Below are 25,880 nucleotides of genomic sequence, written 5' to 3' on the forward strand. Positions count from 1 at the left end.
TAGAGCACAGTGATTCAGTTAGTGGAAAATCCAAGGGTTTCTGAAGTTTTGCACGGGGAGCCTGGGACAAAGGAGATATGTTTATTCACAACTGATAAATCAGTGACATTAAAAATTCAGGGAGGGAGACGCAAAAGGGAGGGGATATGGGAACATATGTATATGTATAACTGATTAAATTTGTCATAAAGCAGAAAAAAACACATGAAAATGATTAAAAAATAACTCAAACACACAAAAAAATTCAGAAATATGCCAAATTGCATAAGAAAAGTTAATAAGCAGCAGAACTACACTGAAGATAACATCATTAGTAGTTGATATTTGGGAAATGGAAATTTCTATCAAAATGGTCTTACTCTTGACATCCTATAGCATGATACAAGTCAAAGGAAAGAAAAATCTATACAGTAAAATACAAAAATGTGGTTGAATTCCTTCCTAAAGCTTGTTTCTCCAGTTCCTGACTATAGCCAACTCCTTGCTCACAGTCTCCAACGGAGTACCTCAGACAATGACAGGTTTGGGGTTGAAATTTTTCCTCACTGATCTTTTTGATGCCTCCAAGTGAATGGGGGACAGAAGTTTAAATTATGCTCTGGAGGGAAGTGAGTACATAACTGCACATTCCGCACAGGCACAATTTTGCCTTTCCTGTCACTCCAGTTTCCATCACCTACTCTAAATAAAACTCAGGCTTTCGCTTAATTAAATAAAAAGCTGTAACTGCCTGGGGTCTCAGAAGTTCCGGGATCACGCCCACAACGCCAAGCCCCGCCCCCAAGGTCCCAGCGCTCCTGCCGCCCTTGGTGGATCCGCATCTTCACTCGCTCGCTGTTTTCACGTAAACCGTTTTCAACTCTCCGCTTCCAATACAAGTGGCCTCCGCATCTCTAATCCTGCACGTAGCCTGGCTCCAAAGGACACCAGACACGTTCAAAGGATTCAAAGTAGAAACGCGGAGCCTGTCCGCAAGGAAGAGGAACAGACCAGAATCTTCCAGGGGCGGGTGCGGGGGGGTGTCAGACCCGGCTCCCCCAAGGAGGCTCCACCAGAGACACCGCCTCCAACCGCCGGAGCGTCCGAGACGCGCCCCTTGACGGCCCCGGCCCCGCCTCCGGCCCCGCCCCGGTGCGCACGCGCAGTTCCCTGCAGACCCGGAAGCGGATTCCGCGGAGCGTCACGGGCACTCAGGACAGTTAAAGTGTCGGTTTTTCTGGAAATTGTGCTATGCGGTCTTCGGGCACTGGTCCACCACACCCGGAATCCGGGGTCTCCCGGTAAGTTAAAACCCCTGAACGCGCTCGTCGATCTTGCTCTGAGTCTGCTCTTTCGCCTGTCTCGGCGTCGGCAGAAGACTCGGTTCGAGTCCCAGGAGTCTGGGTCCGGTTCCGGTTAAATCACTCTGAGGCAGGTACCGGCCCCAACTTTCTGCCTTCGGTCCATATAGACACTGACTTCCTGCAGCGATGTTTTCCTACTCTGACTCCCTTTCTCAAACCTTTGTGTGACTCCTGGCTCCCCTCCCCACTCCCATTCCCACCCCACCCCACCCTTCGTCGGGTAAAGTCCTGACTCAGGAGGTGGATTTGCGCTCTTCACCTCCCTCCAGGGAGACCAGTGAGGGAATACAGAGGCGGAAATATATGCAGCTAGTGAGGCATCAGAAACATTGTGGAGACTGACCACGACCACCACCCCCCGCCTTCCCCCCCTCCCCGCCCCGCTCCAAATCTTACTCCCTTGGTTTGAATTCTCTGCTGGGTTATTTCGGTTCATTTGGTAAGGGACCAACGCCCTGTGCCTCACCAAAACTAAGTTCTTAGGTTTGGGTTTTTTTTTTTTTCTTCTTCTTTTTTTTTTTTTTACAGTGATGAGAAAAATGAGAAGGGACTCCTGTCATGTTGGTTTCTAGTGTATGAGATACTCTCTGCTGTGTTCTGTATTTTTTTATTTTATGACTAACTGTATGGAAAGTTGTCAGGAAGGCCTTTGTCAGAGGATGGATTTAAAAAAAAAAAAGAAATATTGTGGAGAAAGACAAAGGACAAAGATTCTATACCTTCTCAATAGGTTTCAAATTCATCCTTTCCTTTCGTATGATGCTTTCTATCCCACACGCATCCTTGAATCTTTGTCCACACTGCCAATGCAGGGGGCCTGGGTTCAATCACTGGTCAGGGAACTATATCCCACGTGCTGCAACTAAAGCTTCCGCAACTAAAAAGATCCCACATGCCGCGACTAAGACCCGACGCAGCCAAGTAAATAAATAAATACAATTTTTAAAAAAGGATATCATCTTACTACTCAAACACCTTGTTTCAAATGGCCTATAAGTAGGCCCCACTGAATGATGAGGAGCTGGGTAAGTCAGTTACTATAAGGTAGGCTTTCAAATTTTGTTCAGGAGAGATCTCAGGAGATGGGTTGCCAGCATGTGGAACCGAATGCAAGCTACCAGAGTGGAAAACATGTTCCCTTTTACACAGAGCTTACATTCTTTTAGGGAAAATAGATATGTGAATATTTAAAAACATACCTTGTTAAATGGAATAATAGAAGCATGCGTAAACTGCAGAGGTGAATAATTCTTTCTGGGTGGGATTAAATGGGACCATTTAGGGGAAAAGAAAGAATCAGGAGAGGCAGCTCTTACAGCCATTTCATCTTAGTTTATTTTTATTATTCAAGTTGGATTTAAATAGTTTATATTAATTTAACAGCTAATAAAGGAGAAGCAGCATTCCAAAAGAAAGTAAGTGTGTTGTCGGGGTGAAGAAGAGGATATTAGCATCCTGTAATGTTGCTTGGATGCAGAGCGTGATGCAGAGTGAAAGAAATGCAGGCAAAGCAGGGGTCCTGTCACCAGGGGACTCACAACATATTCTCTCCTAAGGAGCTTGATTTGATCCTGTTGACACGAAGAGGTCATTGAGAGGCTAAAACAAGATACTAATAGGTCAATGTTGCATTTTAAATACTGAACCCTCATAAGTATGTGGATTATGGATTGAAGGAAGAAGAAATCACAGGCAAGGGAAACTTCACAGATCTTTGAAATTATCTGACACGTGAGGATGCGTGTGGGGTAGAAAGCATCATACGAAAGGAAAGGATGAATTTGAAACCTATTGAGAAGGTAGAGTCTGTGTCCTTTGATGATTTATTAGATGTAGGTAAGAGGACAGGATGGAGTAATTGAAGATGATACATTGTTCCCTGGAAGAATAGATACTGTGCCACTAATTAAGTTGAAGAAACAAGTATAATTACAGGTTTTAGGGTAAATCTTAAGTTTAATTGTGTCATCTCTTGGTATTAAACCCTCTTAGGGTTTCCCATCGCCTTCAGGACAGAAATCTGAAGTCTTCAGTAGAGCGTCAGCAGGGAGCTCTGGAGCTGGGGGGCCCTTCGGAGTTGCTCCCACTTGTCGGATGGGACAAGCCTCCTATCCTGCATCAGCCAGTCACTGGATGCTGGCTTCCTTGGGAGGAGCCAGGGGCTGGGACGAGGCACTTGCCTCTGGCTGAGGGCCAAGTGGACAAGGACGGCGCAGTTGCAGCGCAGTGGGCGTTCCAGCAGCAGCAGGGAGGGCTTCCTGAAGAAGGGGGTGACAGGCTCACTGACTGGTCTCCTTATAGGAGGTTATTCTGTCTGCATCCGTCCTGTTGCTGTGGCCCTTCTCTCCCCCATATTAAGGTTCTCCCTGTGTGTATACTTGTGGCAGGGGAGGGAGGTATGTTGATTCTAAGCATTTAAGAACGTATTTTTGTCACACAGAATAATCCTACCTGAGAAAGCAGCTCAGAGGAAGAGGACAGAAAGGAGAAGGAATGGCCCTTTCCCAGGTGAAAGTCATATTCTTTGTGGACTGTTCTCTCCTTCCTAAAATGACACGTTTTGGACGCGCTGAGCTTCTTGGTCTCCGAAGTTTCCTGTCTAAAATATTTACTCACACACAGGGCCTTCCCTCCGTCTCCTCTCACCTCCCTGGAGATTCCATGTCACTGTGACCCAGTGACGGGGAACTTGGGAAGAGCCCCCTTTCAGGTGGTCATCCCGTGAAAGGTTTATACTGAGGCGTGGATTGGAGATGGGGAGTAGGCTCTGTGGTGTCAGTGAGGTAGGGCAGTGAGGACTGTTTAGTGCTCCCTTCTGGTGCCCGTTCAGCTCCATAGAAACCAGGATGAAAGAGACTACATGTGTAAGTGATGTGCTCCTGTGCACAGATACCTGAGGAGGTCTGGGAAGGAAGACTGATATGGGGAAACATGCTTTGTCAGATTTTATAAGTGCCTTTGAAGTTAAGTGAATCAGTGTGTTTCTGACTCCAAAATATCAGTACTTTAGAATAAAATGGGAAGTTCCAAAATAGAAATAAGGTGTAGAGAGGGTGTTTTCGTACATAATTTGTTTTAAAAAGTGGAATCAAATTAATTGTCTAACAGGAAAGGCTCTATAAATTATTCACACAACATTCATCTCACAAAGACCCAGGTGTTCCTGTAAGGACTCTCATGCAGCAGGCGTTTTAGATTAAAATGATCATAATTTAGCCAAGAAATAGGAGCAGAACTTTCTACCATCAGAGAGCCTGGAGCCACATTCTGATTCTACTAACTGTTGTTCAGGGTTATATTTTTTTAAATTAGACATCTCATGTATGTATATTTGTGGTTCAGCTCCACATAGTGATGCGGTTTAGAGACTGAGAAGTAAAACATCCGCTTCTCTATCATGTCTTCCACCATCACTTACTGTCTCCATTAGGTACAACTGTTAGCTCTTAGCCCAAATCTTATATAAATGCATTTTATATTCTAAAGTGATTTTAGAAAATATTTTTTGGTAAATGTTTCGTTATGGTATTTTATTCTGCAAATTAAAAAAAAATTTATTGGAGTTGCTTTACAATGTTATGTTAGTTTCAGGTGTAGGCAAACTGAATCATTGTACATATACATATGTCCACTCTTCTTTTTTTTAGATTCTTTTCCCATACAAGCCATTACAGAGTATTGAGTAGAGTTCCCTGTGCTATACCTCACGTTCTTATTAGCTGTCTATTTTATATATAGTAGCATGTATATGTTAATCCCACTCTCCCAATTTATCCCTCTCCCCCATTCTGCAAATTTAAATATTTACATGCCATATATGTTGGAGTTACTTTCATGTTAGTAAACATAGAGGTGACTTTCTCTTTTATTTCCTCATTGGACTATTCTCTTAATGAAAACACAAGGGTTTTCACACTTTTTACTGTTAAAAAAAATGCCATAGTGGCTGCTTTTGTGCAGGCCAACTTCAGTACAGATGTCTAAGGATTTCTCCAGATTGGGCAGCTTAACCATGATTACTGCATTAATGATGGTGTTTCCGAGGAAGAACAGACATTGCGTACTAAGTAAAGATTTTTTTTTTTTACGGGAGTCACTGAGCTTTATGGTTTCATTCGGCCCCCAAATACACTTTTAGGGGACCTCAAATTACTAGACATGTGAATCTGAATGTTCCCTCCCCACCCCCAGGTCTCTTCCACCCTTCAGTTCCTCCCATGAGCTCCAAAGCCAAAGTTGAGTCTGTCCCACTCGGGTCGTTCCACAGTGGCCCTGCTCCCTGGTGGCTGCAGCTGTGATGTGAATGATGGTGATGTTCCAGCGCAGGGGCCTCTGCCAGCTGCTATCACATGATCGCACAGCATGAGTTTTGCTTCCGGGCCGTTTTATAGAAGGCTTTAGACTGTATTCCCAGCACTTCAGACTTGGACACCAGGTCATCTAGCTTCCTGCCACGCTCTAACAAAAACTCCATGGTGTTGTGCAGGATGATTTTGGTCTCATCTAGTTCAGCCTGCACTTTAGTCATGGGGTCAGCTTCTCAGGGGTTCTGGTATCTACTGAGGTGACCATCCAGGCCTGCGTACTGGATGGTACCAGGGATCCAACTGGCCAGTCTATCCTGTCGACCTGCTTGGAGAATTCATCTAGTACCTTCTCCAGCAAGGTAAACACCACCTGGGATGAGTATTCACTGTCAGCAATGACTACTCCCACCAGACTGTCGTTTCTCACGTAGACATGGCACAGATATTCTTGTTCTTTGATAGAAGCTCTGCTGCCTTTCGAGGAGCGCTCCACAGTCAGCTGACTTGTGAAGGTCGTGAATTCCTGAACGCTGGACCTCTGGAAGAAGCTGAAGGAGGACACATCGTACGCGGCTTTGAGCAGCACCACCTTGGTATAGCCTTTGTACAGGACGCTGAGGCTGTACAGCTTCATGGTGCTGCGCCCTCAGGCTGGCTACCCACCTGGCCACGGGACCAGCTCGCAGGGAGCAGCGTGGCGCTGCCCCCCAGACCACCACCGGCTCCTAAGAAAAGATTTTAAATCAACTGTTTTAAACATACTCCGAGAGCTACGGGAAACCATGAACAAAGAACTAAAGCAAAGTGGGAGAACAATGTTTCAACAAATAGAAAATATCAATAAAGAGACAAATTATAGAAAAGAGAAGAAAAAGACATTCTGGAGCCCAAAACTACCATAGCTGAAATTGAAAATTTATTACAGGGTTTTGACAGCAGATTGACAATCAGAATAAAGAGTCAGTGAACTTAAACATACATTACTTGGAATTATCCACTCTGAGCAGAAGAAAGGTAGAAAAAAGAACAATGAACAGAGACTAAGAAACCTTTGGGGCACTCTCAAGAATACTAGTATAGGGGACTTCCCTGGCAGTCCAGTGGTTAAGACTCTGCACTTCCAATACAGGGGACACAGGTTTGATCCCTGGTCAGGGAACTAGATCCCCGAATGCCGTGTGGCACAGCCAAAAAATAAAAAAGTAAAAGAAGATGCACATGGTGATTCTTAATTAAACAATATGGGCACAAAATGAGAACTTGATAAACATTTGTTAAAAAAAAAAAAGAATACCAGTATACATATAATAGGGGTCACAGAAGGAAAGGAGAATGGGCAGAAAGAATATTTGAGGAAATAAGAGCTGAAAACCTCATAAATTTATTTAAAAACTACAAATGTAGGAAACTCAACAAATTTCAAGTGAATAAACACATAGAGAGCCTGGGCAACACACATAACCAACTGTTAAAAGACAAAAAGAGAATGGGGAAAGTAGCAAACAGAAACAACTTCTCGTGTACAGGGATCCTCAATAAGATTAACAGCCTATTACTCATCAGAAACTGGAGGCCAGGAAGGAGTCTGATGATATATTTAAAGTTTGAAAGGTTAAAAAAAAAAAACTACCAGGAATTCATTATTAGGGAAAGTATGCCTTAAAACTGATAGTGAAATTTAGAGATGCCTACATAAACAAAAACTGAAGGAGTTCATACTGACTCACTTATCCTACATGAAATATTAAATGGAGTTCTTTAGACTGAAATGAAAGGATAACAGCAGTACCTCAAAGCCATGGGAACAAATAAAGTACAGTGGTAATGTAACTATATAGGCATACCTAAAAGCCAGTATTATTGTATTTTCGATTTTTATTTTATTTTTTTTATTTTTATTTTTGCAGTACGTGGGCCTCTCACTGCTGTGGCCTCTCCGATTGCGGAGTACAGGCTCCGGACGTGCAGGCCAGCAGCTATGGCTCACGGGACCCGCCGCTCCACGGCATGTGGGATCTTCCCGGACCAGAGCACGAACCCGTGTCCCCTGCATCGGCAGGCGGACTCTCAACCACTGCACCACCAGGGAAGCCCTGTATTTTCGATTTTTAACTCATTTTTTCCTATGCAACTTAAGAGACAAATGTGTAAAACAGTAATTGTAAATCTGTTACTGAGTGCAAAATGTATAAAGAAGTAATTTTTGACAATAACAATATAAAGGGGAACAGTATAAGAGCAATTGTTATATGCTGTTAAAGCTAAGTGAGTATGAACTGGAACTCAGATATTACTTTAATATAAACTAATAAACTGTAATTTCCAGGGTAACCACTAATAAAATAATTTTAAAATATACAGAAAAGTAAATAGGAAGGGAATCCAAATGTTATGCCCACAGAGACACAAAGAAGGAAGCAAGGGAGGAATTACAAAACAAAGAAAATATTGGACATATAGAAAGCAAATAGCTAAATGGCAGAAGCAATTCTTCCCTTGTTTAGAGTTACTTTAAGTGTAAAAGATTAAATTCTGCATTAAAAGGCAACAATTGCAAGAATTTTAAAAAAATGATTCCACTGTATCTTTCTACAAAATGCTCACTTTAAGATACTCAAATAGGTTGAAAGTGAAAGGGTAGGGAAAGATATTCCATGGAAATAGTAACCGATCCTAGCTATGCTAATATCAGACTAAATAGACTTTAAGTCATAAAATTGTTACCAGTGACTTTTAAGGACATTATATATCAATAAAAGGATCGATCCATCAATATGATGAAACAACCATAAATCATATGCACATAACAACTAAACCCCAAATATTTTGAAGCAAAAATTGAAGAGAGATGGACAGTTCAACTATAATAGTTGGAGACTTCAGTACTCCCCTTATAATAAGTAGAGCAACCAGACGGAAGACCAATAGGGAAATAAAGGACTGAGCAACTCTGTAAACCAACGAGATGTAATAGACATGTACAGAACACTCCATGTGACAAAAACAGAGTGCACTCAAAATTAATAATAGAAGGGATATCCTTGATCTGAAAAGGCATGTTTATTAAAATCCCACAGCTAACATACTCACTGGTAGAAGACTGAAAACTTTCTTATAATGTTAGGCAGAAGACAACGAGCCCCATTTTGCAACTATACTTCGATATTGTACTGGAAGTTGTAGCCATACAAATTAGAAAGAAAAGAAATAAAAGGTATCAAAATTGGAAAAGAAGTCAAAGTATACTTACAGGATACATGATGTCATATTTAGAAAGACCTAAGGAATCCTCAAAAAACTACTAGCGATATAAGCAAATTTACTGAAGTTACATAGCAATACTCAATATCAGTTGTATTTCTGTACCTAGCAATCAACAAATTCAAAGTAAAACAGTTCCATTTACAACAGCATCAAAAAGAATAAGAATTTAACCAAGGAAATGGAAGATTTATATAATGAATACTACAAGTGTTGCTGAAAGAAATGAAAAAAAAAACTTAAATAAATGTAAAGATATCCTCTGTTCATGGATTGGAAGACTTAGAGTTGTTAAGATGGCAATACTCTCCGAAGTGTTATGAAGATTCAATGCAATCACCATCAAATCCCAGCAGTCTCTATTGCACAAATGGAAAAGTTGATCCTAAAATTCATATTGGGGATTTCCCTGGTGGTGCAGTGGTTAAGAATCCACCTGCTAATGCAGGGATCACGGGTTCGAGCCCTGGTCCAGGAAGATCCTACATGCTGAGGAGCAACTAAGCCCATGCGCCACAACTACTGATCCTGTGCTCTAGAGTCCGTGAGCCACAACTACTGAGCCCGTGTGCCACAACTACTGAAGCCTACACACCTAGAGCCCATGCTGTGCAACAAGAGAAGCCACCACAACGAGAAGCCCGTGCACCGCCACGAAGAGTAGCCCCCACTTTCCGCAACTAGAGAAAGCCCGTGTGCAACAACAAAGACCTAACACTGCCAAAAATAAATAAATAAATTAATTAAAATAAAATAAAATTCATATTAAATTTGAATAGACCCCAGATAACCAAAATAAATGTGAAAAAAAACCCAACAAAGTTGGAGGACTTACTGTTCCCAACATCAAACCTTACTACAAACCTAGAGTAATCAAGACTGGGGTTCTAGCATGAGGATAGAAATACAGATCAAAGCAATAGAATGAGAGTCCACAAATAAACCCATACCCATGTGGTCAATTCCTTTTTTTGCCAGGGTGCCAAGAATATACAATGGAAAAAGAATAGTCTCTTAAGTGGTGCTGGGACAACTGGATATCCATGTGAAAGAGAATGAAATTGAACCTCTGCCTTTCTCCATATAAATAAATCAATTCAAAATGAATCAAAAACTAAATATAAGAGCTAAAACTATAAAACCCTTAGATGAATGCATAGGGGTAAATCTTCATGACCTTGGGCTTGGCAGTGGATTTTTTTGATACGACACCAAAAGCAAAAAACAGAAAGACAAAATACATAAATTTGTCTTCAACAGAATTAATAATGGTTGTGCACTGAATGACGCTGTCATGTAAGTGAAAACATAATCTACCAAATGGGAGGAAATATTTGCAAATCACGTATCTGGTAAGGGTCTACTCTCTATAGAGTATATGAACACCTACACATCAGCAACAGAAATACAAAGAACCCAATTATAAGATGGTCAAAAGACTTCTATTAGACATTTCTCTGATCCTAAAATTCAAGAATAGAAGATATAGAAACAGCCAAGAAGCACATGAAAAGATGTTCAACGAACTTAGTCATTAGGAAAATGCAAAATTAAAACCACCATGAGACATCATTTGGGACTTCCCTGGTGGTCCAGTGGTTAAGAATCTGCCTTCCAGTGCAGCGGACACGGGTTCCATCCCTGGTTGGGGAACTAAGATCCCACATGCCTCTGGGCAACTAAGACCGCACACCACAACTACTGAGCCTGCACACCACAGCTAGAGAGAAGCCTACGCGCTGCAACAAAAGATCCTGCATGCCGCAACTAAGACCTGACGCAGCCAAAAATAATAAATAAATTTTTAAAAAAGAGATATCATCTCACACCCACCAGGATGAGTATAATAAAATGCAAAATAGCAAGTATTGGTAAAAATGTGGAGAAATGAGAATCCTGACACGTTGCTGGTAAAATGTACTGCTGTGGAAAACAGTGTGGCAGATCTTAAAAAGTTTAAACAACGTGATTCTAATTCCTCTCTAGGTATATACCAAAAAAAATTGAAAACAGGTATTCACACACATATTTGTACATGAAAGTTCCAGCAGCACTATTAACACTAGGCAAGAAGTGGTAACAAGCTAAATGACCATCAAGGGATGAGTGAATAAGTAAAATGTGGTGTAGTCATAGAATCAAATATTATTCAGCCCTAAAAAAGGAATGTAGTACGGATACTGTAGGAATGTAGTACTGATACTGTAGGAATGTAGTACTGATACTACATCATGGATGAACCAAAAACACCATTCTAAGTGAAAGAAGCCACACAGAAAAGCTCATTTCATACCATTCCATTTATATGAAAATATCACAAATAGGTAAATGTGTAATGACAGTAGACATTAGTGGTGTACAGGGATGGGGGCAAAGGAGAATGGGAAGCGATTGCTTAATGGGTAAATTTCCTTCAGCAACCATAAAAATGTTTTTGAACTAAACAGGTGGTGTTTGTGCAACATTGTGAATGTACTAAATGCCTCTGAGTGATACCTTAAAATAGCGAACCTTATGTTACATGAATTTCACCTCAGTTGAAAAAAAATCGAGAAATGTAACTTGCTCAAAATTATCTTATGGATCAGTCAGAACATTTGCTCTAGCCAGAGCTGCTTCTGTAATTTTGTGTCAAACTCAGAACTCTCTCCTTGTCCACTTGGTGAAATGTGCTTTCCTTTCAGGGACTGTTGACATTCAAGGATGTGGCCATTGAATTCTCTCAGGAGGAGTGGGAATGCCTGGACCCTGCTCAGAGGGCCTTGTACAGGGACGTGATGGTGGAGACCTACAGGAACCTGATCTCCCTGGGTGAGGATAACTCCTCTCCGGAAGTTGGTAACTACTGTGTATCTATGCATTTTCCCTTCTGAGTCTTTTATGAGCCCCTAGCATGCTTGTGAGAGTTTCAAAGCTCTGTTCTTGAGAGAGTAATTGAAGCTGTTTGGATTCAGAATGAAAAGCCTTCATAATGTGGCTTATGACTCTATAACTTCTCGTTTCTTCAGATGTTCTGCATTCATGCTTGATTAGTGGTGGCTGCAGAACGTCAGCAGTCAGAAAACCTTATGGCAAATTAAAAAAAATATGTCATTCTGTGGTTTCACTCTTGTGCTTTTGATTCTGTAGTTCTTGGAAGAGAGCTAGATATCTGCATACTTAAAATAATCTAAGCATTCAGGAGGCAGTCAGTTGACTAATTTTTATAATACATTTCTAGACCCAACTATAATTTTCTTTCTTCTTAGCTGAACAAAGAGCTGGGCATGTGTTCTGGAACAGCATAGCATGTCATACTCCATTTTACTTTATGAATTGAAATCTCTCTTAAGCTGAATATTACCTCCATTTTAGAACAAGGGAAAGAGCCCTGGACTTTGGAGGGCAAAGTGAAAATAGGGAAAAATCCAGGCAAGTGGGAATATATCGAGATGTGAGCTCAGGTGGGCACAAAGTAAACTGCTCCATTAAATCTTGTTTAGGAAATTCTCCTCAAATGGGAAGGATCTGTGGAAGAATACAAGTTTGTTTCTTTTGGGTGCTCAAAGGAAATCCCTCCCACACACTAAAACTTGTCACTCTGTTATTCAAATATATAAAAGTTTAAGCTCCCACTCTACCGTGATGCTCCAGCTCATTCAGAGCTGAGGAAAAGCTTTGTCATGACCTACAATACTCTATTTTCTGACACCATTGACCATTTTGGTGCCTTGGTTTGAGAGGGACTGAGATGCCTCTCTCTGGAGTCCTCTTTCCCCTTGATCTCTTTTGGTTTTCATTTAATACATATCAGGGCTAAGTCGTCTGTAGTCCTGACCGCAGGACCTATTTAGTTTCCTTTCATATTTTATATCCTTGGAAGAACTCAGGAGATAGACAAAGTTCAGTGATTGTCAACATATATTTCACTTTTCCTTTTATATGTTCCTTCTAGAATGTAAATTCTTTCTTTGGTTTTTATGGAAAAATCCTTTAGAATGCCAAAGACTATTATTTTGTATAATTGTGGTTACTTATTAACTTACCTGCTAGATTTATCATGAGTTCCTAAAGTATTTTATTAATTATTATTGTGATATACAGACTTTTAAAAATATCTTTTTCTTATATATTTCCACATGTTATTAAACACATTTTTTGTATAATTATGTAATTCAATATAAAATATTTATTCTCCAACTGATTTAATAGGAAGCCTTTCTGCTGGATTTGCAGTCAAGGAGTTGTCACCAAGAGAGGACATTAATAAAGGAGAATTATGCCATCTAGTGAGACTGGACAGAAATGACAACCATGACCTCAAGGATTTTGACCTCAAGGAAGTCTGTGCAGATGTGCAGGAGTGTGAGGGTGAGTGGGGATACGATGCAGGAAATGACAAAGGAGTACTTTTGACCCATAACAAAAATCTCAGTCATGGAGAAGATCACAATAATAAATCCTTCATTCGTTTTCCTCAGAGTGTTTCTCTAAGAAATAATGCATGTGAACATTTCACGCACGACAAGCCATTCATAAGAAGTTTGTTAACAAGGAAGAATAACGTCAGCGTTGCTGGAAGCAGAGACCTCAAGTGTTTGGCCAGTAGACCTGGAGTGAGCCCGCAGGCCCAGGCGGCTCAGCTGCAGAGGTTTCCAGCTGAGGAGGAAGTGTGTGCGTGCGGTCAAGTCGAGAAGCCAGTCAGCAGTGGCTCCTCAGTGTCAGCACTTCACAGAATCCCTCCTAGTGTGGAGAACACTGTGTCACCTGCACAACACAGGAGAACCCACACTCGAGAAAAATCTTACAGCTGTAATGACTGTGGGAAGGCTTTTAGCAAGAGCTCAAACCTCAGGAATCACAGGAGAATTCATTCTGGACAGAAACCTTACAGATGTAACGTGTGTGGCAAAGCCTTTAACCAGTGTTCTAATCTCACTACACATCAGAGAGTGCATACAGGAGAGAAACCATATAAATGTCATGTATGTGGCAAGGTCTTTAGTCGAAATTCACACCTTGCAAATCATCAGAGAATGCACACTGGGGAGAAACCATATAAATGTCATGAGTGTGGTAAGGCCTTTATCCAACATTCACTCCTTTGGAGTCATGAGAAATTGCATACTGGTGAGAAGCCTTACGATTGTAATGAGTGTGGCAAAGCCTTTGCTGAGCGGTCAAGCCTTAACAAACATAAGAAGATCCATACTGGAGAGAAACCTTACAAATGTATTGTGTGTGGCAGAGCCTTTACCATGCGATCAAATCTTACTCAACATGAGACAATCCATACTGGAGAGAAACCTTACAAATGTAATGAGTGTGGCAGAGCTTTTACCCAATTTTCACGCCTTACTAGGCATCAGAAAATGCATGCTGGGGAGAAACCACACAAATGTAATGTGTGCGGCAAGGCTTTTATTGAACTTTCACAACTTTGGGGTCATGAGAGAATTCATACTGGTGAGAAACCACACAAATGTAATGTGTGTGGCAAGGGATTTACCCAACGTTCAAGCCTTATGGCACATCAGAGAATTCATACAGGAGAAAAATCTTATAAATGTAAAGACTGTGATAAGGCTTTCATCCAACGTTCACAACTTTGGGGTCACGAGAGAACTCACACTGGAGAGAAGCCTTACAAATGTAATGAGTGTGGCAAAGCTTTTACAATGCGTTCATATCTTACTCAACATAAAACAATCCACACTGGAGAGAAACCTTACAAATGTAATCAGTGTGGCAAAGCTTATACCCAATTTGCAAGCCTTACTAGGCATCAGAAAATACATACTGAAAACAAACATAAACCTAACATATGTGGCAATGCTTTTATTCAGAGCTCAGGCTTTGGGGATCATCAGACAATTCACAGCAAAAATAAACCTTAAAAGGTAATGATTGACACATAACTTGTGCATCAGGCTGAGAGACTCCCATCATGGAAAAGGAAGACATACAGATGGCCAACAGGTATGTGAAAAGAGGCACATCCCTAATCGTCAGGGAAATTCAAATCAAAACCACAGTGAGCTACCACCTCACATCTCTCAGAATGGCTGTCATCAAAAAGACAACAAATCGCAAGTGTTGGTGAAAATGAGGAGAAAAGGGAACCCTTGTACACTGTTGGTAGGATTGTAAGTTGGTGCAGCTACTATGGAAAACTAAATGGTGGGTCCTCAAAAAATTAAAAATAGAACTGCCATATGATCCAGCAATTGCTCATCTGGGTATTTACCTAGAGAAAACAAAAATACTAATTCAAAAAAATATATGCACTTTGTTGTTTGTTGTATCATTATTTATAATAGCCAAGTTAAGAAAGCCACCTAAATGTCCACTGATAGGTGAATGGATAAAGAAAATGTGATACATATATACACATACATACACACACAATGGAATATTAGCCATGAAAAAATGAAGTCTTAGCATTTGTAACAACATGGATAGCTCTGCAGGGTATTTTGCTATGTCAGAGAATGGCGTAGCACATGACTTCACTCATATGTGGAATTTAAAAAACAAAATACAAGGAAAATAGACTCATACATAGAACAAATAAATGGTTGCCAGAAGGTATGAGGGAGGGTTTGAGGTGTGTGTGAAACAGGAGAAGGGCTTTAAGAAGTACACATCTGCAGTTACATAATAAAGCACGGGGGTGTAATATACAGCATAAGGAATATAGTCAGTAATAATAACTATATGGGGACAGATGGCTACTAGACTTACCGAAGTGATTATTTCATAATGTATGCAATTGTTAAACCATTATGTAGTATACCTGAAACAAAATATTGTATATCAACTGTGTTTCAGTGAAGGGGAAAAAAAACTCCATCATGGAGAGATACCGTGTAAAAATTTCAGAAATAGGGATAAAAATAATCTCTTTTTTGTGCTTGGAGTTGATGAAATAAAATTTGTATTTTAAGGAAAGACAAGAAAAAGTTAAACATAAAATTCTCTCTCTGTTTGTTTGGGCCCCCTCCCTCCCTAAAGTGCGGCGTGCATCTGCGTTACACATCAACCACAGCTCCTCAAACGTGGGAGTGCCTGCCTGCTCGACCATGAAGATCAATTTATTTTTTTCTTCTGACACTAGTGATTTAACTTCTTAAAAGAATACTGTTCTTTCCCAACTCTGTAGGAGGTCATGGTGACTTGCTGCTCGCTCTGTATGTACTAACCTGGATATGTATCCTTGGTGAACTTTATGAAAAATTATCAGTATGTCATTTTGATGAACGATGCTTTGTCTTGAAAATGAATACAACTGTGCCTTTGACTTCTAACAGGCAGAACGGTTCTCAGAGCTTTATGAGAGTCTGTCTCCCAAGTTAGAATCCTCAGTTTGGCTCGAATAAAGTTCCCTTTTTTTCCTTGATTCTTAATTGAATTTTTGTTGACATTTTCTTGTTGTTCTCAGTATGATATCAGAGACACCTATCAGAGGACACCTGGAGTCTACTCCAAATCGATGCTTGGCACCAGCATGGGTCCTTTGAGACGCATCCACTTCTCAGTACTCCTCAGCTGCTTTGGTGATTTCTCCTGATGTTCAGACATCATTGCTTTACATGACATCCTGAATTCTATTCGAGCTGTTTTTTTCTTGGGACTTGGAGTCGTAAGAGGGAGTATGGTACATTCCCTAGGCAGGGACCTGGGGGGGAACTTTGGAGTGAATTGGGTTGGCTGGTCTTTTTAAAAATTTGTCTTAAATTAAAAAGATTATATATAATCTGAACAAACCATTTGATAGTAGAATGAGAGACTGAGAAAGGAACGCTTACTCCTTCCAGCCACAAGGCCTTCTCAGGTGATTGAGAACCTAGCGGACATATCTGAGGATCAATCCTTTAGATGTGCTGCGGTCCCACAAGGGACCCCACTACAACCATTAAGCAAATTCTGCTCGCCGCCCAGGGGCACAGCAGTTTTTGCTGGAGGGAGAAACCGAGACATGTAAGAGGCTCAAACCGACCCAAGAGTAACTCCTTGGGGAGCTAGACTCAGGAGCAGCACACATGCGACCCATCACAGTGCCCTCAGAAAGTTGTTCAGATTATATCTGAATTAGGCTCCCAAAGTAATAAAGAGAAACTGCACTTCAAAGGCTGAACATCTCACTAATAAAACAGCCACTCACTGGAACTCTGGCCAGCTTCGTGTGCAGTTGGAACAAAGCCAATACTTGCAAGCATTTAACTTTTAAATGGCCAGGATGGCACTCTATTGACACTCCAAAACTGTAGAGAAAGCTGGTTTAATCTTTTCAATTTTGACCTTGGGAGAGCAAAAGTATTCCCAGGAGAAAGCTTAAAATTTACAACTCTTACATATCCTTGAAATGTAGCCCACGTTGCCTGACCTACAGCCTTGGGTCAATTAGTAGAATTTAAAGCTGGAAAAAAACAAAGGAGGGGGGAGGGGGAAGGACTTTTAAACTGAAGCAGGAAAACTGAGATCTCTGTCTAGGGGACTTTCCTGGCAGTCCAATGGTTAAGACCCTGTGCTTCCACTGCAGTGGGCCCGGGTTCAATCCCTGGTCGGGGAACTAAGATCCCACATGCTGTGCAGCGTGGCCAAAACAAAAACTAAAAAACCAAAAAGATCTCTGTGTCTATCTGGATGAATGTATGTCTATCTATACATAATAAATGTGGTATGTCCCTAACTCCAGATGGTGTTATTAAAATTAACTTCTAAAGGAGCTCTATTGAATTGACTTACAAGTAACTGCTTACAAATCAAATATTTGTAAATGTAACTTAAACTAGCTCAAAATTTCTTTTTCATTTATTTTATTTATTTATTTTTGGCTGCGTTGGGTCTTCGTTGCTGCATGCGGGCTTTCTTTAGTTGTGGCGAGTGGGCTTCTCATTGCCGTGGCTTCTTTCGTTGTGGAGCACGGGCTCTAGGCGTGCGGGCTTCAGTAGTTGTGGCATGTGGGCTTAGTAGGTGTGGCTCTCGGGCTCTAGAACGCAGGCTCAGTAGTTGTGGCGCACAGGCTTAGTTGCTCCGTGGCATGTGGCATCTTCCTGGACCAGGGCTCGAACCCGTGTCCCCTGCACTGGCAGGCGGATTCTTTTTTTTTTTTTTTTTTTTTTTTTCTTTTTGCGGTATGTGGGCCTCTCACTGTTGTGGCCTCTCCCGTTGCGGAGCACAGGCTCCGGATGCACAGGCCCAGCGGCCATGGCTCACGGGCCCAGCCGCTCCGCGGCATATGGGATCCTCCCAGACCGGGGCACGAACCCGTATCCCCTGCATCGGCAGGCGGACTCTTAACCACTGCGCCACCAGGGAGGCCCTGGCAGGCGGATTCTTAACCACTGCGCCACCAGGGAAGTCCCAACCTGTTGTCATTTTGGTAGGAATCTCCATTTCCCAAATATAAAGTATTAATGATAGCTCCGCTGTAGTTTTGCTGCTTATTAACTTTTCTTATGCATTTTGGCATAAATTTTAGCTGCACTGATCTGTCAGTCTGCTCATGAATAATCATATCCCCTAGAGATAGCCTCTCTCATTTTGATTCATTTCTAGAGTTTTTGTGGCTCTTCTTATTTGCTCTTCATTCTGCAAGAGTTTTGCAATGACGTTGCTAGCTCCAAAACTAACTGAAGTTGTCTATACAGGGAGACAGTAATTTTATTAATTAGCTTAAGGAGAATTGATCTTTTTGTAATGTTGAGTTTTTCCAACCAAGAGCAAGATGCCAATTTTCATTTGTTTATACCTACTTTCATATATTTCAGGAATGTTTTATAGTTTTACTCACATAGAGTATTTCTAACAGACTCACAGACATAGAGGACAGACTTGTGGTTGTCAAGGGGGAGGGGATTAGGGGAGGGATGGATTGGGAGTTTGGGATTAGCAGATGCGAACTATTGTATATAGAATGGATAAACAACAAGGTCCTACTGTATAACTGAGGGAAATATATTCAGTACCCTGTGATAAACCATAATAGAAATGAATTATTGCATGCTTACTTTCTTTAGGGTTCATATTAAAAAGACTATACCTCCCTACTAAATGCCTTACATATATTGCAAAATTGATTATTCTTGAGGTGAAAATAAATCCCAAAGTCTTCTCAAGACTATATATTTACAGGGTTTGTCATCCACACCTGACAGAACGTGCAGAAATGGAAAACACAGAAAAGAGCTAACATATGTCACCATTTTTAAATTAAAAGTAAACTTTCTAATATTCTCAAAATGAACGTACAGATACTATGAAATTATATTTAGATATTATTGACTTAAGCATATTAGGATGTAAACAAGTTTTTCTGAAAGATATTTGAAGGTAATCGATCACAACATTTATAACTTATAAAGACAAATGCAGTTTCCATCAAAAATGAAAAATTTCTTTTGTGCCTTCCCTTTTTTTTTTTTTTTTTTTTTTTTTTTGCTGTACGCGGGCCTCTCACTGCTGTGGCCTCTCCCGTTGCGGAGCACAGGCTCCGGACACACAGGCTCCGCGGCCATGGCTCGCGGGCCCAGCCGCTCCGCGGCATGTGGGATCTTCCGGGATCGGGGCACGAACCCGTGTCCCCTGCATCGGCAGGCGGACTCTCAACCACTGCGCCACCAGGGAAGCCCTGTGCCTTCCCTTTTTATTGTATCTATATGAGATGATGGATACTGATTAAACTTATTGCAATAATTATGTCACAATATATGTAAGTCAAACCGTTATGCTATACACCTTAAACTTATACAGTGAAGTATATCAATTATATCTCAATAAAACTCGGGGAAAGAGTTGGTTTTATTTGTTTGTTTGTTTGTTTTGGCTGCGCCACACGGCATGCAGGATCTCAGTTCCCCGACCAGGGATCAAAACCACGCCCCTGCAGTGGAGCCGCAGAGTCTTAACCACTGGAACTTCAGGAGAGTCCCCAAGAGTTGGGTTTTTTTTTTAATTAATTTTTTTAGTATTAGTTTCTGCTTTATAACAAAGTGAATCAGTCATACATATACATCTGTTCCCACATCCCTTCCCTCTTGCGTCTCCCTCCCTCCCACCCTCCCTATCCCACCCCTCCAGGTGGTCACAAAGCACCAAGCTGATCTCCCTGTGCTATGCAGCTGCTTCCCACTATTACCTTACGTTTGGTACTGTATATATGTCCATGCCTCTCTCTCGCTTTGTCACAGCTTACCCTTCCCCCTCCCCATATCCTCAAGTCCATTCTCAAGTAGGTCTGTGTCTTTATTCCTGTTTTACCCCTAGGTTCTTCATGACATTTGCTTTTTTCTTAAATTCCATATATATGTGTTAGCATATGGTATTTGTCTTTCTCTTTCTGACTTACTTCACTCTGTATGACAGACTCTAGGTCTATCCACCTCATTACAAATAGCTCAGTTTCGTTTCTTTTTATGGCTGAGTAATATTCCATTGTATATATGTGCCACATCTTCTTTATCCATTCATCCGATGATGGACACTTAGGTTGTTTCCAGCTCCGGGCTATTGTGAATAGAGCTGCAATGAACATTTTGGTACATGTCTCTTTTTGAATTATGGTTTTCTCAGGGTATATGCCTAGTAGTGGGATTGCTGGGTCATATGGTAGTTCTATTTGTAGTTTTTTAAGGAACCTCCATACTGTTCTCCATAGTGGCTGTACCAATTCACATTCCCACCAGCAGTGCAAGAGTGTTCCCTTTTCTCCACACCCTCTCCAGCATTTATTGTTTCTAGATTTCTTGATGATGGCCATTCTGACTGGTGTGAGATGATATCTCATTGTAGTTTTGATTTGCATTTCTCTAATGATTAATGATGTTGAGCATTCTTTTTTTTTTTTTTTTGGTTTTAAAATTATTTATTCAATATTTCCATTCCTGCATCATTCACTTCTCCAAGTCAGTTTCAGTTTCTCTGTCTGCTGGCTTTATTAACCTCTCTCTGGGCTTCAACAACAATGGAATCACTTTTACTGTGAAGTTTAATACCCTGCTTTATTTTATTTTATTTTTTTATATATATATATTTTTATTAGTTTCTGCTTTATAACAAAGTGAATCAGTCATACATATATATCTGTTCCCACATCCCTTCCCTCATGCATCTCCCTCCCTCCCACCCTCCCCATCCCACCCCTCCAGGCAGTCACAAAGCACCGAGCTGATCTCCCTGTGCTCTGCGGCTGCTTCCCACTATCTATCTACCTTACGTTTGGTAGTGTATATATGTCCATGCCTCTCTTTCGCTTTGTCACAGCTTACCCTTCCCCCTCCCCATATCCTCAAGTCCATTCTCAAGTAGGTCTGTGTCTTTATTCCCATTTTACCCCTAGGTTCTTCATGACATTTGCTTTTTTCTTAAATTCCATATATATGTGTTAGCATATGGTATTTGTCTTTCTCTTTCTGACTTACTTCACTCTGTATGACAGACTCTAGGTCTATCCACCTCATTACAAATAGCTCAGTTTCGTTTCTTTTTATGGCTGAGTAATATTCCACTGTATATATGTGCCACATCTTCTTTATCCATTCATCCGATGATGGACACTTAGGTTGTTTCCAGCTCTGGGCTATTGTGAATAGAGCTGCAATGAACATTTTGGTACATGTCTCTTTTTGAATTATGGTTTTCTCAGGGTATATGCCTAGTAGTGGGATTGCTGGGTCATATGGTAGTTCTATTTGTAGTTTTTTAAGGAACATCCATACTGTTCTCCATAGTGGCTGTACCAATTCACATTCCCACCAGCAGTGCAAGAGTGTTCCCTTTTCTCCACACCCTCTCCAGCATTTATTGTTTCTAGATTTCTTGATGATGGCCATTCTGACTGGTGTGAGATGATATCTCATTGTAGTTTTGATTTGTGTTTCTCTGATGATTAATGATGTTGAGCATTCTTTCATGTGTTTGTTGGCAGTCTGTATATCTTCTTTGGAGAAATGCCTATTTAAGTCTTCTGCCCATTTTTGGATTGGGTTGTTTATTTTTTTTTACTATTGAGCTGCATGAGCTGCTTATAAATTTTGGAGATTAATCCTTTGTCAGTTGCTTCATTTGCAAATATTTTCTCCCATTCTGAGGGTTGTCTTTTGGTCTTGTTTATGGTTTCCTTTGCTGTGCAAAAGCTTTGAAGTTTCATTAGGTCCCATTTGTTTATCTTTGTTTTTATTTCCATTTCTCTAGGAGGTGGGTCCAAAAGGATCTTGCTGTGATTTATGTCATAGAGTGTTCTGCCTATGTTTTCCTCTAAGAGTTTGATAGTTTCTGGCCTTACATTTAGGTCTTTACTCCATTTTGAGCTTATTTTTGTGTATGGTGTTAGGGAATGATCTAATCTCATACTTTTACATGTCCCTGTCCAGTTTTCCCAGCACCACTTATTGAAGAGGCTGTTCTTTCTCCACTGTACATTCCTGCCTCCTTTATCAAAGATAAGTTGACCATATGTGCGTGGGTTTATCTCTGGGCTTTCTATCCTGTTCCATTGACCTATCTTTCTGTTTTTGTGCCAGTACCACACTGTCTTGATTACTGTAGCTTTGTAGTATAGTCTGAAGTCAGGGAGCCTGGTTCCTCCGGCTCAGTTTTTCGTTCTCAAGATTGCTTTGGCTATTCGGGGTCTTTTGTTTTTCCAAACAAATTTTGAAATTTTTTGTTCTAGTTCTGTGTAAAATGCCAGTGGTAGTTTGATAGGGATTGCATTGAAACTGTAGATTGCTTTGGGTAGTAGAGTCATTTTCACAATATTGATTCTTCCAATCCAGGAGCATGGTATATCTCTCCATCTATTTGTATCATCTTTAATTTCTTTCATCAGTGTCTTATAATTTTCTGCATACAGGTCTTTTGTCTCCTTAGGTAGGTTTTTTCCTAGATATTTTATTGTTTTTGTTGCAATGGTAAATGGGAGTGTTTTCTTGATTTCACTTTCAGATTTTTCATCATTAGTGTACAGGAATGCCAGAGATTTCTGTGCATTAATTTTGTATCCTGCTACTTTACCAAATTCATTGATTAGCTCTAGTAGTTTTCTGGTAGCATCTTTAGGATTCTCTATGTATAGTATCATGTCATCTGCAAACAGTGACAGCTTTACTTCTTCTTTTCCAATTTGGATTCCTTTTATTTCCTTTTCTTCTCTGATTGCTGTGGCTAAAACTTCCAAAACTATGTTGAATAAGAGTGGTGAGAGTGGGCAGCCTTGTCTTGTTCCTGATCTTAGTGGAAATGGTTTCAGTTTTTCACCATTGAGGACGATGTTGGCTGTGGGTTTGTCATATATGGCCTTTATTATGTTGAGGAAAGTTCCCTCTATGCCTACTTTCTGCAGGGTTTTTATCATAAATGGGTGTTGAATTTTGTCAAAAGCTTTCTCTGCATCTATTGAGATGATCATATGGTTTTTCTCCTTCAATTTGTTAATATGGTGTATCACATCGATTGATTTGCATATATTGAAGAATCCTTGCATTCCTGGAATAAACCCCACTTGATCATGGTGTATGATCCTTTTAATGTGCTGTTGGATTCTGTTTGCTAGTATTTTGTTGAGGATTTTTGCATCTATATTCATCAGTGATATTGGCCTGTAGTTTTCTTTCTTTGTGACATCCTTGCCTGGTTTTGATATCAAGGTGATGGTGGCCTCGTAGAATGAGTTTGGGAGTGTTCCTCCCTCTGCTATATTTTGGAAGACTTTGAGAAGGATAGGTGTTAGCTCTTCTCTAAATGTTTGATAGAATTCGCCTGTGAAGCCATCTGGTCCTGGGCTTTTGTTTGTTGGAAGATTTTTAATCACAGTTTCAATTTCAGTGCTTGTGATTGGTCTATTCATATTTTCTATTTCTTCCTGAGTCAGTCTTGGCAGGTTACACCTTTCTAAAAATTTGTGCCTGAGGGCACCGATCCTCTGTGCGGGGAATCTCTCCGCTTTGCCCTCCGCACCCCTGTGGCTGTGCTCTCCTCGCTACTCCGAAGCTTTCCCCCTCCGCCACCCGCAGTCTCCGCCCGAGAAGGGGCTTCCTAGTGTGTGGAAACCTTTCCTCCTTCACGGCTCCCTCCCACTGGTGCAGGTCCCGTCCCTATCCTTTTGTCTCTGTTTATTCTTTTTTCTTTTGCCCTACCCAGGTATGTGGGGAGTTTCTTGCCTTTTGCGGGGGGGTCTGAGGTCTTCTGTCAGTGTTCAGTAGGTGTTCTGTAGGAGTTGTTCCACGGGTAGATGAATTTCTGATGTATCTGTGGGGAGGAAGGTGATCTCCGCGTCTTACTCTTCAGCCATCTTCCCCCGGGATCAAGAGTTGGTTTTAAGAAGGCAAATAATTAAAAACATTTTAGCAAAAAGAAAACAATGCAATTTATAATTTAATTGTAACAAAATATCCTTATTTTAAAAGCAATGGTTACCGACCTAAATTATCACATGCCTCAGGCCTCCAGTCTCAGACCCCGTCTTGTCGACAAAAATAATCAGTAAACAATCAATAATAAGAAAAGAAATGACGTTTATTTGAGCCAAACTGAGGACTAGCCCAGAGCCTGCTTCCCAGATTACTCTGAGAAACTGCTTCAGAGAAGCAGGGTTTTCTGCCACACTTTTATATCTTGTCAGGACAAAGAACATTAAACAAGTCAGGGTTACATTTCTACAGGTTTCAAAAAAAAAAAAAAAAAAAGAACAGATCAACACGTACTCCAGCAAGTCAGCAAGCGTAGCCTTGGCACCTGGGAAAGGAGTCTTATCATCAAAGGAGAACCAGCATCTGCATCCCAAGAAGAGAGGCATTTAATCTTTATTTTTAGGATGAACACTCTTTAGTTCGGTCAATGTGCCCTTTTCTTTAATAATTAAAGCAGATGTACAATGTATGTTTGCTGGGCCACAAACAGGCTATTTTAGTTAACATCAAATTCAAGTTAACTCAGGTATAAGCCAGAATGACTTCCCTATATCTGAATATGTGAAAACTGCTTTTATCAGTCTTGTCCCTATGAATCTCTGGAACTGAGCAGTGTTCAGTTGGCCTCCTGCGAGAACAGGGAATAGAAATGGAAATGCTGTTAAGCAGGGTGTCAGTATGAAGTGGCTGAATCTATAGAGGCAGAGTTTTGGTTTTGCTTTTGGTTGGATTTTTTTTCTGAAAAAAGTATTTTTATATATTTTTTAAATTTTTATTTTATATTGGAGTATAGTTGATTAACAATGTTGTGTTAGTTTCAGGTGTAGAGCAAAGTGATTCAGTTATACATATACATGTATCTATTCTTTTTAAAATTATTTTCCCATTAAGTTAATACAGAATATTGAGCAGAGTTTCCTGTGCTATACAGTAGGTCCTTGTTGGTTATCTATTTTATATATAGCAGTGTGTACATGTCAACCCCAAACTCCCCCTACCCTTTCTCCCAGGTACCATAAGTTCCTTCTCTAAGTCTGTGAGTCTGTTTCTGTTTTGTAAATAAGTTCATTTGTATCATTTTTTAAGATTCCACATATAAGCGATATCATATGAAATTTGTCTTTCTGTTTCTGACTTACTTCACTTAGTATGATAATCTTTAGGTCCATCCATGTTACTGCAAATGGCATTATTCAGAGGCAGAGTTTTGTATGTCACATTCTAGTCAGCTTTGCTACACAGACAACTCCAGCTCTGGTTTACTTAAACTGCTTAAGTTAAATCCAATTGCAGGAAATGTTCCTGGATCCAACCAGCGATCCCTCACCACTGAATTGCTTCAGCCTCAGTAGCAGGACTGGGGCGCAACTCACTGGCACAAATAGCTTTTGACTTAAACCGTTTTCAACTTGTTAAGAGGAAAACATCTTATTAACATGATAAGTGTTTCACACAACAGTTAAGCTTTACGGTTAGAGACAGTAACTTAATCCAGGCAGAGAACAACGCTGCGTCATAAAACGCAAAAGACACTCAAGTATTCCTAAAGCCGAAAGCTACGCCTTCGCAGCGAGGCGGAGGGA

General features: G+C 40.7%; 1 protein-coding gene and 1 pseudogene across 2 annotated transcripts; one reads left to right on the forward strand and one right to left on the reverse strand.

The window, feature by feature from the left end:
* The first annotated feature begins 1,162 nt into the window (after positions 1 to 1,162).
* LOC132480795 (zinc finger protein 677-like) lies at positions 1,163 to 16,317 on the forward strand. Of its 2 annotated transcripts, XM_060085252.1 has the most exons (5): positions 1,163 to 1,280; positions 3,784 to 3,851; positions 11,596 to 11,749; positions 13,103 to 13,261; positions 13,372 to 13,486. In XM_060085252.1, the coding sequence occupies exons 2-5, from the start codon at positions 3,837 to 3,839 to the stop codon at positions 13,389 to 13,391; spliced, it is 348 nt and encodes a 115-aa protein (XP_059941235.1). In that variant the 5' UTR covers positions 1,163 to 1,280; positions 3,784 to 3,836; the 3' UTR covers positions 13,392 to 13,486. The 2 variants fall into 2 exon arrangements, with proteins under 2 accessions (XP_059941235.1, XP_059941234.1); XM_060085251.1 differs by having other exon boundaries at positions 13,103 to 16,317.
* Positions 5,663 to 6,284, reverse strand: LOC132480848 (synaptobrevin homolog YKT6-like; annotated as a pseudogene).
* Positions 16,318 to 25,880: the final 9,563 nt, after the last annotated feature.

This window comes from Mesoplodon densirostris, chromosome 19 (assembly GCF_025265405.1).
Source record: "Mesoplodon densirostris isolate mMesDen1 chromosome 19, mMesDen1 primary haplotype, whole genome shotgun sequence".
In the NCBI taxonomy this organism is placed as follows: domain Eukaryota; kingdom Metazoa; phylum Chordata; class Mammalia; order Artiodactyla; family Ziphiidae; genus Mesoplodon; species Mesoplodon densirostris.

Bases quoted from the DNA above. Each gene is read 5' to 3' on its own strand.
- LOC132480795 (XM_060085251.1), top strand. The intron at 11,750-13,102 runs GTAACTACTGTG...CTGATTTAATAG, and splicing joins TAACTCCTCTCCGGAAGTTG to GAAGCCTTTCTGCTGGATTT.